General features: G+C 42.4%; 1 protein-coding gene across 4 annotated transcripts in view; it reads right to left on the reverse strand.

Annotated features, from left to right (window-relative positions):
• Positions 1–14410, reverse strand: part of APLP2 (amyloid beta precursor like protein 2) — an 81163-nt gene extending 66753 nt beyond the window's left edge. For 2 of the 4 annotated variants that reach the window (XM_072729328.1, XM_072729326.1), the window contains exon 1: positions 14074–14331. In XM_072729328.1, coding sequence (XP_072585429.1) covers positions 14074–14178 — 105 coding nt within the window. In that variant the 5' untranslated portion in view covers positions 14179–14331. Of the gene's footprint in view, positions 1–14073 lie in introns of all 4 variants that reach the window. The other 2 variants (XM_072729327.1, XM_072729325.1) reach the window with 2 other exon arrangements.
• Between the last annotated feature and the right edge of the window lie 608 nt (positions 14411–15018).

Below are 15018 nucleotides of genomic sequence, written 5' to 3' on the forward strand. Positions count from 1 at the left end.
AGAAAAACTATCGAATGAGGCCTGGAGAGACACAGAAGACACAGTGGCAACGTCTAAGATGTTTGTTTTTGGAGTCCCATGGGAAAGGAGAAAATTAGGTGGAAGCAATATTTAAATACTTAAAAAGAGGGATGCTCAGGTGGCTCAGAGGTTGAGCTTCTGCCTTTTACTCAGGTCGTGATCCCAGGGTCCCGGGATCGAGTCCCGAATCAGGTTCCCTGCAGGGAACATGCTTCTCCCTCTGCCTGGGTCTCTGACTCTCTGTGTGTCTCTCTTGAATAAATAAATAAAAATTTTTTTAAAACAATACTTAAAAAGAAAATAGCTGGGAATGTTCTAAAACTGATTAAAGTCATCAAACCACAGACTCAAGCAGGTCTACAAGAATACATTTTTTTAAAAATTTAATTCTTTTTTTAGAGAGAGAGACCACGCAAATAGGGAGGGACAGAGGGAGAGGAAGAGAGAATAGTAAGTAGGGTCCACACCCAGCAGATACCTCAACCCCAAGATCATGACTGAGCTGAAATCAAGAATCAGACCTTTAACCAACTGAGCCACTCAGAAACCCCAAAGAGAACCTATTTTTTAAAAAACTACACCTAAGTATATAATAGCATAATCGTTGAAAACTAGATTCAAAGAGAAAAGCTTAAAAGTAGACTTAGGAACACATTATTTTCGAAGGAGTATAATTATGCTGACAACAAATTCAAGTTGTTGATAACATTCAATATTAGGATATTGGTAACAAAATATCAGGAATGGAGTAAACGCTGTAAGATGAGGAAAGAAAATTCTGTTCTCAATGAGCCTATCTCTGTCAAGAAAGACAATGGAAAAGATATTTGGTGAAAGAATACATCACTAGCCAACCTACCCTTAGAATTCTAAAGTGTTTTGGAGTCAAAAAATTATCCTGGAAAGGTCAGAGATGCATAAAAAATGAGAATAAATATGTAAATCTATATCAGAGCCTCTCAATTTTACTACAAGTGTGAATTACGTGAGGGGTTTTTAGGAAATACTAATGCTTGACCCTCTGTCAAGAGATCCTGATGTCATTTGTCCAAATTGGAGCCAGCTATCTCTATTTTGCAAAAGTTTCCCAGATGATACTCATAATGCCACCGACCTAAATTCACTTGACTGTATAAAACATGGCTTGTGTAATGTCCTCCGGGGTTTAAAATGAAATGAACATACGTGACAACCATGGCAAAAGAGATGAGAAGGGGTTAAATGGAATTAAAGTCTTCTAAGGTCTTCTATTGTCCAGGAAGAGGAGAAAAATACCAATTAATGTAAGACACTGGTAAGTGACAGACACTGAAATTTCTCAAGTAGCCACTAAGTAATAATAAAAGATATATAAATACGTTCCAAAGTAATAAGAGAGAGAAGTGAAACAGTAACAAGTTCCAAAGGGATTAACTAAGAAAACAGACACAGAACTGGCAAAACAAACAAAAAGCATTAAATATAACGGTAGATGAGAACCCAAGCATACCAGCAGCCCCATTAAATGTAAATGTACTAAATATTCCAGGAAAACACAAGTGCTAGGTTAACAAAAGAGAAAACCACAACACATGTAAAACATATAGAAATATTATTAGACAAAATATTAATAAAGGCAAAAAATATTACTGGAAACTATGGGAGATTCCATTCTTCAGGAAGAGATAGTAATTCTAAATCTGGGGGAACTTGGGTGGCTCAGTTGGTTAAGCTCAGGTCATGATCCCAGGCTTGAGCCCCATGTCAGGCTCCCTGCTTCTCCCTCCACCCCTTGCCTGGCTTGTGCTCTTTCTCACTCTCAAATAAAAATCTTTAAAAATAGTAATAATAATTCTAAATCTGTACACACCTAAAAACAGCTTCAAAATAAAACAAACATTGTCAAAACTACAAGGAGAAAAAAAAATTATCCAAAAAAATCATTAAGGATAAAAACCTGAACATAAAAACATGACCAGCACATACATACAAAACATCAGAAGTTTAAAAAAAAAAAAAATCAGAAGTTAAAACTGAATAGACATTTTCTTCATAAGCAGGATGAAAATTTCACCATAAATGAGTCATAAAAGAAGTCTCAACAAATTCCAAATCATACAGACTAGTTCTCTGACCACAATGCAGTTAAGCTGGATTAAATAACAAAAAGACAATCAGAAATATCCCCCATATTTAGAAATTAACAAATGTATTTTTCCTTTTAAGTAGGCTCCATGCCCACTGAGGAGCCCATCCAGGAGCGAGGAGTGGGGCCTGAACTCATGCCCTGGAGGTTAAGACCTGAGATGAGGTCAAGAGACAGACACTAACCGACTGAGCCACCCACGTGCCCCAGCAAAGGTACTTCTAAATAGCCCATGGAGAAAAAAATAGAATTATAATGGAAAACCAAATTTTTTACTGAATGATAATAAAAATAGTCTTATCAAAATTTATATGGTGGGGGCATCTGGGTGGCTCAGTCAGTTAAGTGTATGACTTTGGCTCAGGCCGTAATCTTATGGTCGGTCGTGGGATCAAGCCCCAAGGCAGACTCCAGGTGGCTCAGCGGTTTAGCACCACCTTCAGCCCAGGGCGTGATCTTGGAGACCTGGGATGGAGTCCCACATCGGGCTCCCTGGGTGAGGCCTGCTTCTCTTTCTGCCTGATTCTCTGCCCCTCTCTCTCTCTCTCTCTGTCATGAATAAATAAATAAAATTTTTAAAAATAAAAAAATAAAATGCTTGTTTAAGGGTACAAACTTAACAACTAGTAAATAAGTTTTGGAGATCAATGCACAGCACAGTGATTATAATCAATAGTACTATATTACAAATTTCAAACCTACTAAGAGACTAGATCTTAATTGTTCTTACTACAAAAAAGATAATTACATTATGTGATAGTGGTATTAGCTAACATGACAGTGGTAATCATATTACAATATATAAACCAACACACTGTACACCTTAAATTTGCACAATGTTATAGGTCAGGTGCATCTCAACTTTTAAAAAATTAAATAAACAAATAACTTTTAAAAAATCCCTTGTGAACAGCAGCTAAAGCCCTGTTCAGAGGGAAATTTATAGCTTTAAATTAATATGAAAGCAGAAAGGCTGAAAGAAATTTTTCAGCAGTCATATCAAATTGTTTGAAAAAGAATAAATTAAGCCCCTGGAAAGTAGAAAGAAAATAATAATCAGCAGAAATAAGTAAAATGAAGGCTGACTCAGTCTGTAAAGCACACGACTCTTGAGCTCAAGGCTGTTAGTTTGATTTGGGTGTAGAGATTACTTAAAAATAAAATCTAAAAAAAAAAAAAATAGAAGAAAATGCAAAATAAACACACAACAGAGAGGATCAACAAAGCCCAAAGCTGATTATTTAAAAAGACTTAACACTTGGAGGAGAGACTAAATAAAGCAAAACAAATACACAAAAATAACCAAAGTGAGGAATGAAAAAAGAGGGCATCATTGCAGATTCTACCCATATTACAAAGACTACTAAGAGTGTATCATAAACAAGTTTGATCAAACAATATCAATTTAAAAAGTCCAATGTCATAGATTACTAGAGAAACTTAACCAAACTCACACAAGATAGGTCTAATCCTATAATTTGTAAATGAATTAAATCCATACTTGGAAACCTTACCAAAAATAAAAGTCCAGATGGCTTCACTGGTAAATTTTTTCCAAACATTAAAAGAAAAAATAATGCCAATAAAAAAGGAGGCAATAACCTCTCTCTCCAAGTCTTTCTGAGGCCATAGAACTTTAAAACCAAAACCTGATATGTTATAAAAGAGAAAAACAGGTTAAACCCACTTTTTTTTGTTTGTTTTTTTGTTTTTTTTTTTTAAGTAGGGGTTTGAACTCATGACCCTGAGATCAAGACCTGGGCTGAGATCAAGAGTCACACATTTAACTGAGCCACTGAGGCATCCTTTTTACAACTTAAAAAAAAAAAAAAAAAAAAATCAAATCCACTTTTTTAAATGATTTTTTTTTAAGATTTATGCAAGAGAGACAGTGAGTGTGGGACAGAGTGACTGAGGCACCTTGGGTACCCCCAAACCCACTATTGAACACAGAGGCAAAAATCCTGAATAATATTTTAGCAAACCAAATCCAGAAAATAAATAAGTTTGGCTCATTTCAGGAATGCATAAGATGCTTACATATTTAAAAGATTAATCAATATATTTCACACTATCAAAATTAAAGAGAAAAATCATATGACCATCTAATCATTTGGAGAAAAACGTGAAAAATAATCAATATTCATTCCTGACAAGAATCTTGAGCAATTAGAGAATAAAAGAGCTCTTCCCCAATCTAATAAAGGAAGGACATGGTATCCACAAAGAAATCCATAAGTATCATAAACGGTGAAATGTAGTTTCCCTCTTGAGATCAGGAACTGAATAAAGATACCAGCTATTACTACCACTTTCCTGAACATTTTACAAGTCATAGCCAGTGCAGTAAAGCAAGAAAAAGAAATTAAAGCTCTAAGAACTGGAAGGGAAGAAATTAAAAACTGTCAAAATCCACAGAACATATTCAGAAATTTTCAAAATTACTAATAAATTTTTAGAATCAGTGCACAAATTTAACAGATCTCCTGGATACAGAGTCAATTTGGAAATATCAACTGCATTTCCACAACCACAACAAAAGGACAACAAAAAATTTACAACAGCATTAAAAATAACCAAATACCTACAAATAAATCTAATACAAGATGGTACAAGAGCTCTATGCAGAAAGCTATAAAAAGATTGAGTAATGAGAGAAGACCTAAATAAAGGTATGTGCCATGTTTCTAGATTAGTGGACACATTCTCCTTTTATATATATGTATAAATATATATATATCTTACGTAGTCTCCACGCCCAGCGCAGAGCCCAGTGCAGGACTCAAACTCACAACCTTGAGATCAAGACCTGAGCTGACATCAAGACTCAGACGCTCAACCAACTGAGCCATCCAGGTGCCCCTGGAAGACTCAACATTAAAAACAATCAACTTTTCTCCAATTAACTAGACTCAGTGCAATCTCGATCAAAATTCTGACAAGTGACTGTTTTCAGTCATATGCAGCAAATATATATATAAGAAAAAAATTATGAAATAGTCAAAACAATATTAAAAGACAACCTAGGTAAAAGGGCATGCTCTAGCAGATATGGAATCTCATTATAAAGCACAGTTATTAGAAGAGTATAGACTTGGTGCAAAATACACACAGGCATCAATGATTAAGAAAGCCGAGAAACAGACTCACCCATACAGAGATATTAATTAACAACGAAGGCGCCATGGGAGAACAGAAGGGAAAGGATGACCTTGACAATAAATGGTGCAAGCTGGATAGCCATATGGTATGGGCCACATACCCATATGGAAAAGATAAAAATAAAAAGACCCGTGCTTCTCATTACACAAAAATCAGACCCAGGTAAACAGTACCTCTAAGTGTGGCAGGCAAAATAAAAAGCTCCAAATAGACAATCTAGGAGAATAATTTTATGTCCTCAGGGTAGGAAAAGACTTCTCAAATAGTACACACACACAAAAAAAAAACACCTATCACAATAATAATAAAGAGATATGTTAGACATCAAAATTAAGAACTTCCTCCAAAGGGATCATTAGGAGAGTAAAAAGGCAAACCAAAGAGCAGAGCAGTATCCCAATAATATCAAACTGGAAACATCCCAAACGTCCATTAGCAAAACACATCATGGTTTCTTCATACACTGGAACACTACACAGCTACACTCAACAATACCGATGACTCTCAAAACCATGTTTAGTGAAAGAAAAGCACCTAACTACATCAGTCAGAAGAGCATGTGGCTCTTGATCTCAGAGCCGTGAGTCTGAGCCCCACACTGGGTATAGAGATTACTTGGGGGAAAAAAATGTTAACAAAAACAAGCTTAGTGAAAGAGCCCAGATACTTAAGAATACATACGGAAGGATTCCATTTATATAAATCTAGAAAGCAGGATAAACTACAGTGAATAAGGACAAATGGTTGGATGGTAAAACTATAAAGAATAAATAATTACCAGAAAGGTCAGTGTAATAATTACTAGAGGGGGCGGTTAGGGTGGGAATGTTCTATTTTTTACCTTGGCAGTAGTTACATCAGTATGTGTTTTATGAAAATACACTGAGTTATAAATTTTAAAAAGCTCAAAAATACTCAAGGGCAGTGCTCGCTTCGGCAGCACATACACTAAAAAATACTCAAGGGCTTTTGATGTAGGGAGGGTTGCAATGGTGCCATGTATGCCTGGCACCTTCAGGAGGACGGGGCTACCTTCACTTCCACTTCAAGTATCTTAGCTTTTAAATCATAATTATGTTCAAACAATTAATGCACTGCATTGATAAACATTTATTACAACTCTAAGAACCTGAACAAACTTCTTTGGAATCCAAAAAGAAGAAAGGGATGTCTCTCAGCATGAAAACATGAACGGGAATGCTAAACTTCCAACTCAAGATAAGAGTTACTTCTGGAAAGAAAGATTAATGGGATTGGAAAACGTTCAAAGGAGGCCTTTCTACTGTAATGTTTTATTTATCTATGTTTTAGTACTCAAAAAAAAAAAGGCTAAAGCAAATATGGGAAGTGTTAAAATTTAACAAAATTGGGTGGTGTATATAGGAATATCTTTGTATTTCTACCATAATATGTTGGAAATATTCATAAGGGAGTAAAATAAAACCATGTCCTACAGTCTTTTCATCTCATTTCTCCACGGAAAAACTCTGCTTCAGTTTCCTACTTAGCCTTCCAGAAACAAACTATAAAATATTCTCAAAGGCTTATGTTCTTCTTCACCACCACCACTAAATCCCACACTTTCTTCTTCCCCCAAGCTAAGTATCTCCCTTACAGTTTCTCCATGTTTCATGTCAAATTCTTCATATTCCTTATCATTCCAGCCATTCTGTTCTAGACAGCAACAGCCCTCAAAATGAAGGGCCAAGATCCTAATCAATACCCTGCGTGAGGGCAGCCTGGGTGGCTCAGCGGTTTAGTGCCACCTTCAGCCCAGGGCGTGATCCTGGAGACCCGGGATCGAGTCCCACACATCGGGCTCCCTGCATGGAGCCTGCTTCTCCCTCTGCCTATGTCTCTGCCTCTCTCTTTCTCTCTGTGTGTCTCTCTCTCACGAATAAATAAATAAAATCTTAAAAAAAAACCTTTATGAGGTTCCTCCAATTTCTCAGTTTTGCCAGCAAACATTTAACCCACAGATAATTTAGGTAAGAATTAGTTCTTTTTCCTTCCAGCCAGCCCACCTGTTCTACAAGCAACCAGAGAATGTCCTTGCTGCACACATGCGATCATCTACCCAACTCCTGTAGCACTTTTCCAACAGAACCCAACCCGCCCGCAGTACCGCTCCCCTGCCAACATCCGGTTTGGCTAGGAGCATCTGGTGCAATTCTGTCCAGTAAGATTTGAGGGGAATTGTGCTGGTGGGCTTTGAGAAAGATTTCTTCACCCTTTAGGGGAGATACACAGGAAGAGATAGTCCCCTCCTCCCCTGGGCATTATCATACCACAGCATGTCCTCTGGAACCACATCCTATCTGTAACCATCAGAGGTGTTTGGCTGCAAAAGGGAGAATGGAAAGGTTGCCCAGAGCTACTCAGTTAACCGATCTCACAGGTGTCCCACTCCAAATGCTGATTAACTTTTTTCTGGACCACAATCTTATCCCAGTCAGTGATAAGCACCAACCTCCTTCTATGGTTTGTCTATCAATTAGCTAGGCTAGTGACTGTAAATCTCTTCCAAATAATCCCATCCCCTGACTTTGATAAGACTCCCCCTCCTCCACCACACACACACACAAACTGGGGGGGGGGGGGGGGGGGGGGGGGCTTTTAAATTTCCTTTCCTTAAATTTTGCAGAATACAAAGATGAAACAAACTTATTATTTAGAGAGAGAGCCCAAGCACCATGGCACATTATATAAAAAGGCATTAGAAGTTTTTGGAAAATCCATGGAAAATGTAAAAAGAATAAAGTCTCCTGTAATTATATCCTTCAAAGATAACCACTTTGGTATATAGTTTGCCATATACTGGTTCATGATATATCTAACTTCTATGAAATTAATTTCTTTTAAAGCAAATACTTGTATCAGATTTTTTGGTAGTGGGGAAGATAGAAAAGGAGATCTGCAACCACAAGAGAGACCTTATGAAACACCCTGACGCAGATGAAAGAAAGAGCAACAGACTTAGAAGAGGACAGATGGATTCGTACCTGGGCCCTGCTGCATGGCCTTAGGCCCCTGACCTCTACTGACTCCCTTTTTAAGTGGGGATAACAATACTGACTTCGGTAAACTGCCCATAGAGACTAAGAAGATAATGTGCCCAAAAGAGTTCTGTTAGGTTTTTTTGTATGCTGCTGTTTTGTTTTTCTGTACTTGCACACAAGAATCACCTGGGGAGATTTAAAACTGAGACTCCCAGATGTACTCAATGAGATTCTCTGAGGGCGCGGCTGTGAAATCACAGGCAAGTGCATCCTGTAGAGTAAAAAGCACTATGCATATTTGTTTTTTACTACTGTAGCATTTAGCATGTACAACAGAACCTCAGGGCACCTGGGTGGCTCAGGGGTTGAGCATTTGCCTTTGGCTCAGGGTGTGATCCCGGGGTTCTGGGATAGAGTTCCACGTGTTTCCCGGCAGGGAGCGTGCTTCTCCCTCTGCCTATGTCTCTGCCTCTCTTTGTGTCTCTCTCATCAATAAATAAATATTTTTAAAATAAAATAAAAATAAGTAAAACAGAACCTAACAACAGTGATTCAACAAACACTCGTAGGCTAAATAACAAATGAAAAGCCTAGTTTAAAAAAAATTATAGTTGGGGAGCCTGGGTGGCTCAATCGGTTAAGCAGCCAACTCTTTGATTTCAGCTCCTGTCTTGATCTCAGAGTCATGAGACTGAGCCCCATGTTGGGTTCTGTGCTGGGCATGGAGCCTGCTTAAGATCCTGTCTCCCCCTCTGTCCCTCCCCACCCCCTTTCTTAAGAATTTTTTTTAATAAATAATAAAATGAATTGAAAAATAAAAAGATTATAAAGACATTTCATTTTTAAAAAACAACTTCAGGGCAGCCTGGGTGACTCAGCGGTTTAAGCGCCTGCCTTCTGCCCAGGGTGTGATCCTGGAGTCCCAAGATCGAGTCCCACATCAGACTCCCTGCATGGAGCCTGCTCCTCCCTCTGCCTGTGTCTCTGCCTCTCTCTTTGTGTGTGTCTATCATGAATACATACATAAAATCTTAAAAAAAAATAAAAAATAAAAAAAAAGCTTCATGAGCTTATGTAAAAAAAATTGAGCAAAAATAATTAGTTGTACAAAGGACTAGAACCTATTTCTATTTGAATGGGCCGATATGGTCCACTTTCCATCTTAGGCCATAGATCAAGGTATACAATACTAAATTTAATTAAGCATCAAGATAATCTACTTTATCTCACTAAAAAACAACTCTTGAAAATTGGAACAGAGACAATTTCAAATTCTCTCTCAAATGACCCCCAGAAACTACAATTACTGTACAAAGATTTATCCCTACCTTTTATCACACAGAAAACTTTATTTTCTTACAGTAGTTCATTTTAGGACAATTCAAAGTAGTAACTGCTAGGTACCAACTCCAATATGCAATATATGCCAGTTTTACCAAATATATGTACTTGATCTACTAAGGTATACACCATGTTTACAGTGAGGTTTCCCTGGAAGATATGTTTTGAGATTATTTTTCCCTTTTTATTCATCTGTATTTTTTAAATTTTATAATGAATGTGTACCACCTATAAAATTTTTCTTCTGTTATTTCAAAAAGAACGTGCAGGGACCCCTGGGTGGCTCAGCAGTTGAGCACCTGCCTTCAGCTCGGGGTGTGATTCTGGGCTGCAGGGATCAAGTCCCGCATCGGGCTCCCTGTATAGAGACTGCTTCTCCCTCTGCCTGTGTCTCTGCCTCTCTCATGAATAAATAAATAAAATTTTTAAAGAAAGAAAGAAAGAAAAAGTGCAGAATGGGGAGCCTGGATGGCTCAGTCAACAGACCATGTGACTCTTGATCTTAGGGTTGTAAATTCAAGCCCCACACTGGAGGTAGAGATTACTTAAAAATAAAATCTTACCAAAAAAAAGTGTAGAAGCCCAAGAATTCAGAAAGGGTGAAAAACATAATTAAAGATCTTGAAAGGCTTAAGCTTTGATTTTCCAAAGTCAAAACATCAGATAAGTTAAACATATCTGATTCTTAGGGGCACCTGGTAAGCAACCGAGTCTTGATTTAGGGCTCAGGTCATGATCTCAGGGTCATGAGACTGAGCCCCCAAACAGGCTCCCCACTTAGTGGGGAGTCTGCTGGAGATTCTCTCCCTTATCCTGCCTCTCCCTCTGCCCCCTCTAAAATAATAAATAAATAGATCCTTTTTAAAAATCTGTTTTTTATATTTGAAAAACATGAATAACCCTTCACATTTTACTGCCAAGACTTCTAAGCTCTTCAGCTTTAAAAATAACTATGTTTTTGAATGCTATAAAAAACATTATTGGGTCAACTGACAACTGGAATATGGACAGATTTGATTTTAACATCATATCAATGTCAAATTTCCTTAAATCGATAATTGTACTAACACGTAAGACAATTTCCTTGGTTCTCAGGAAATATAAAGTGAAGGAATTAAGGGGCAGGATGAATGGAACTCATAAATACTTCAAAAAATACATAAGAATAGAATAAAAAAATAAAGCAAATGCTGAATATGAAAAACATTAACTGGTGATTCTGGGTATGAGAGTTATTTGTACCATTTTTGCTATTTTTGTAAGTTTGAACTTCTTTTTAAATAACATTTTTAATGGAAAAAAGTAACCAAAAAAATGACACTTAAAATTGTCCTAAAAAACATTTAAAAGCATGCTGGATCAATTTCAGGCAAGACATTAAATTAGCATCGTCTAGAAGAAGTATAATATGAGCTATATATGTTGTATTTTCAGGTGGCCGCTTTAAGATTAAAAGAAACAGGTGAAACTAAGTTTAACATATTTTACTTAGCCACGGTTTAAAATACCATCATTTCGATGTCATCATCAATATAAAAATTACTGAGATATTTCACAATTTTTTTTCATTGTAAATCTTCAAAATCTGGTGTGCATGTTACAGTACAATGCATTTCAGATGCTAAATTTGCATAGGAAATACTTGATCTGCATTTAGATTTCATTAAATGTACAGTTCAAAAAGTAGATCCACATAACCAAATTCTATCAAAAACAGTTAAGTTTTCCAGTCCCTGAACTATCAGTTTTAAATGTCAACTTAAATTAATTAAAATTAAATAAAGTGGAAAACTACTTCCCTCAATCATACTGCAAGCTCAGTAGCCACATGCCTTTAAACTGTCATATAGCCCAGTTTTAGATAATGAAACAAAATCCCTCTATGACAGAAGGACCTGATTGCTAAGACTTAATTTATCATATTTATCAAAAGATTTTTAGTAGTTATGATAAAATGATGACTGCTAATCCTATCAGAAGCCTTGGCATCTCCCCAAATCATAATCAGACATTCCCTATACCACTCAGAATACCAACACAAAGCCTTCTTTATCCTCTAAGTCAGTTGTCATACCTTGTTATCTGAGGTTCCTGAAAATTGTCTGTCAAATGGCCCTCTTTTAAATGTAGCAGAATGAACCCGAGTTCTGGCTCTCGGAAGCATCAATGTCCATTGTTACAGAGTGCAGAGTTTCAGCACAAATACCGTCGGAGAATCCCGAATGGGAACATGCACACAACAGAACATATCCCGGATTTAAAAGAGATGACTGGTACAGAGGCAGGTTTTTCTTTTTAAACAGGTGTAAGAGATTAATTCAGTCCACACCAAGCAACACTAAAGATTTGCCAATCAATAATTCTGCGCCAAGCAACTTGATCAGGGATTTGGCTAGAATCCCTTTGGCTAATCTCAATAAAGACCTTCCCAAAGACATCCCGATTTAGGCCATTCTCATCTAAATTAAGGTTTAGGCAGCCCTTTGCCTGACAGCAAATAAATGAAATGAAACGAAACACGCACAAATAAAATTTTGCCCACTTGACGAAAGGAAAAATGATCTGAAAGATCATTTAGTGAGGTCAAAAATACAGTTCCAAAGAACAGAAGTCAGCCTAAAACAGCACTTATAAACCATTTTAGGGAAATGTTTAATTCCTACCTTCTAACTAGCCAGCCTTTTCAATGAACAACGTTGTGGGTAACAACTGAATTTAATCCACAACTGGTTTTTCCTTCTCTGCAGGCACACATACAGGTGTTAATATTCTGCTTAAACTTGAAAGGACGTTAGTCTTTAAAACCTACCAATCCTTTACTGTGCATCTACTGGCGCCTTAAACTACGAATCCCCTGGGGAAGTGAGGGAAAAGAGGGAGCAGGATGGTTTTTGACACCATGACTAAAAATTCTACGTTCCAGACAAAAATCCTTTTTTTTTTTTTTTTCCTTCCTTTCGCATCCTGCTGACCTAGCTTGCAACATCCCATCGGGGGATCACAGATAGAAATCTAACCATTGTGTGGAAACAAAAATAATGGTCTACAAACATGTGTATATAAACATTAACTCTACTTACAATACGACTTCCCTTCCCCCTTCCTGCAAAGAATCATAAAGCTTTAAGCAGGATGAATACAAACGTTTTAAGCCGCCGCAGCGGAGGTGTGTTCTTGATTAGACGTATCTGACCCTGCAGATGTCTGAACCTTCTGTAGAACACGCTCTAACTTGGGGTTTTTACTGGAAACTTCTCGGCCGATGCCTAGGTCATGCAATCCCTTCTCTCTGAAATTAGCCAAACGTGCAGAAACCCATTGTGATTTTAGAAATAGTGAAGAGTGGAGAAAGAGGAGAAAAAAAGCTACACCCGAGACCCATTCGGGTCCAACAGTTCAAGCTCTATTTCGAGAAGGCAAGTAAGAATGAAAGCTGCACGTCTCCCTCGGTAACACACCGGGTTTCACGAAGCCGCAGGGTCCGGGCCAGGCCGTGGGCCCCTCCCCGACCCCGGCGACCCCGGCCCCGGCGACCCCGGCCCCGCCGCAGCGGCCTCGGCCCCGCCGCGCATCCCGGCTCCTGAGCCACCGCGGAGCACGAAGGTTTCCGGGCTTGTCCGATGCATCGCAGCTGCTGCTTAAATCCGAACACCCCCCACCCCCCACCCCCAAAAAAGTAGGATGAAACCAGAGTTTTTACGGCGTAGTCGTCGGTTCCTCTCGTCGTCGCTGGAACCCGCTGAAAAGGGGGGGCAAGGCCGGCGCGGAGAGGCCCTTCCCGGGTCCGCGAGGCCGAAGCCGCCCGAGGCCCGGTGCCGGCGCTGCTCCCGGGGCGGCCCGAGCGTCCCCAGGGCCCCGCGGCCGTGCAGGGGCAGCCCAACAAAGGCGGCGTCCGCGGCGCGCAGGGTGCAGGGGCCCCGCATCGGGCCCGGGGCCGCGGGGCGCAGAGGTCCCCCGGGGAGGCGGCGGCACGGCGGGCGGGATGGGGATGGGGGTGGGGGTGGGGGCGGCCCGCGCCCTCCGCGCGCCCCCCCGCACGCACCGCGCCCCGAGCCCCCCGCGCACCCCGAGCCCCCCCGCGCCCCCCGAGCCCCGGAGCAGCCCCCGCGTGCCCGGACCCCGCTGCGCCCCCCGCGCCCGGAGCTCCCCGCGCCCTCCCCGAGCCCCGCGCCCCCGCGCGCCCCCCGCGCCCCCCGCGCCCCCGCGCCCGGAGCTCCCCGCGCCCCCCGCGCGCCCCCCTGCGCCCCGATGCCTTTCATTTGGCCTCTGCGGCGGCGGAGGCGGCTCGACCTCCAGCGCTAAGCGCCGCGCCAAGCCGGGCGGGCGGGGCAGGCGCGCTCAGCCCGCCGCAGCGCCCACCACCCCCGCGCCCCCGGCCCCCGGGGCCCGCCCGCAGGCCGCGCTCCGCGCCCGCCCGGTGCCCACCTCGATGTAGCCGGCCAGCGCCGCGGCAGGCGCCGTGAGCCCGAGCAGCAGCAGCACCAGGAGCTTGCCGGTGGCCGAGGCGGCCGCGGTCCCGGTGGCCGCCATCCCTCGCCGGGTCGCTCTAGCGCTCGACTCCCAGGCGCGCACGCGAGCTCTCGGGACCTCTCCCCGCCGCGACCCAGAAGCATCTGAAGCCCGGTCGCCGCCGCCCCGGGGGTTTTACACCAACCGGAACTGACTTCACTGGACCACGCCCCCTCTGCCCGGCGCCCAATGCCGGCCCGCAGAGCCGCCCCAAGGCGCCGCCCCTTGCCCAGCCCAGGCCCAATCAGGAGACGGAACAGCCTGCGCCTCCCGCCCGCCGCGACCGCGAGCCCCGCCAGGCCCCGCCCCCGCCTCTGCCGGCCCCGCCCCCGCCCGGGACCCCGCGGCCGCGCGGCGAGGGGGTGTGCGCAAGGGGCCGGGGGCCGCGGCTGCGGGGAGGCGGGGAGCCTCGGCCCCCGCCCCGGGAGAGCTCCTCGGGCCGCGCTGCGCCGCTGCGGCCGCCTGCAGCCTCCCGGCTCGGGGCACGCCCCGCTCCCCTGCCCTGCGGGGTATTTTTCAGATTCCTTTGGGTACTGCCGTCTGAGGTTCTGGAAATGGTTGTATTAAAAACAGAATTTCAACAATTTTGATGTTGTTGTGCGGAGCCCAGGCAGGTTCGCCGAAGGCCGTCCCCCGGGGCCGGGGACGCGCTGCACGAGCGAGCCTTCCTCCTCCCAGACCCTGCGCGGGGCTGAGCATCGGCGCTCCCGGCCCCGGCCCCGGCCCGCCCCGAGCTGGGCGCTGTCTCCACGCCTTTGACCTCTGGTCCTTAGGCCTTCTTCCGACCGCCCGAGCCCAGGGGTGCAAGGACCACGATGACCCTAAAGCCCAGGTCCCCTTCCTCCCGTGTTTTAGGCAAGG

Source organism: Vulpes vulpes, chromosome 12, assembly GCF_048418805.1.
Source record: "Vulpes vulpes isolate BD-2025 chromosome 12, VulVul3, whole genome shotgun sequence".
Lineage (NCBI taxonomy): Eukaryota > Metazoa > Chordata > Mammalia > Carnivora > Canidae > Vulpes > Vulpes vulpes.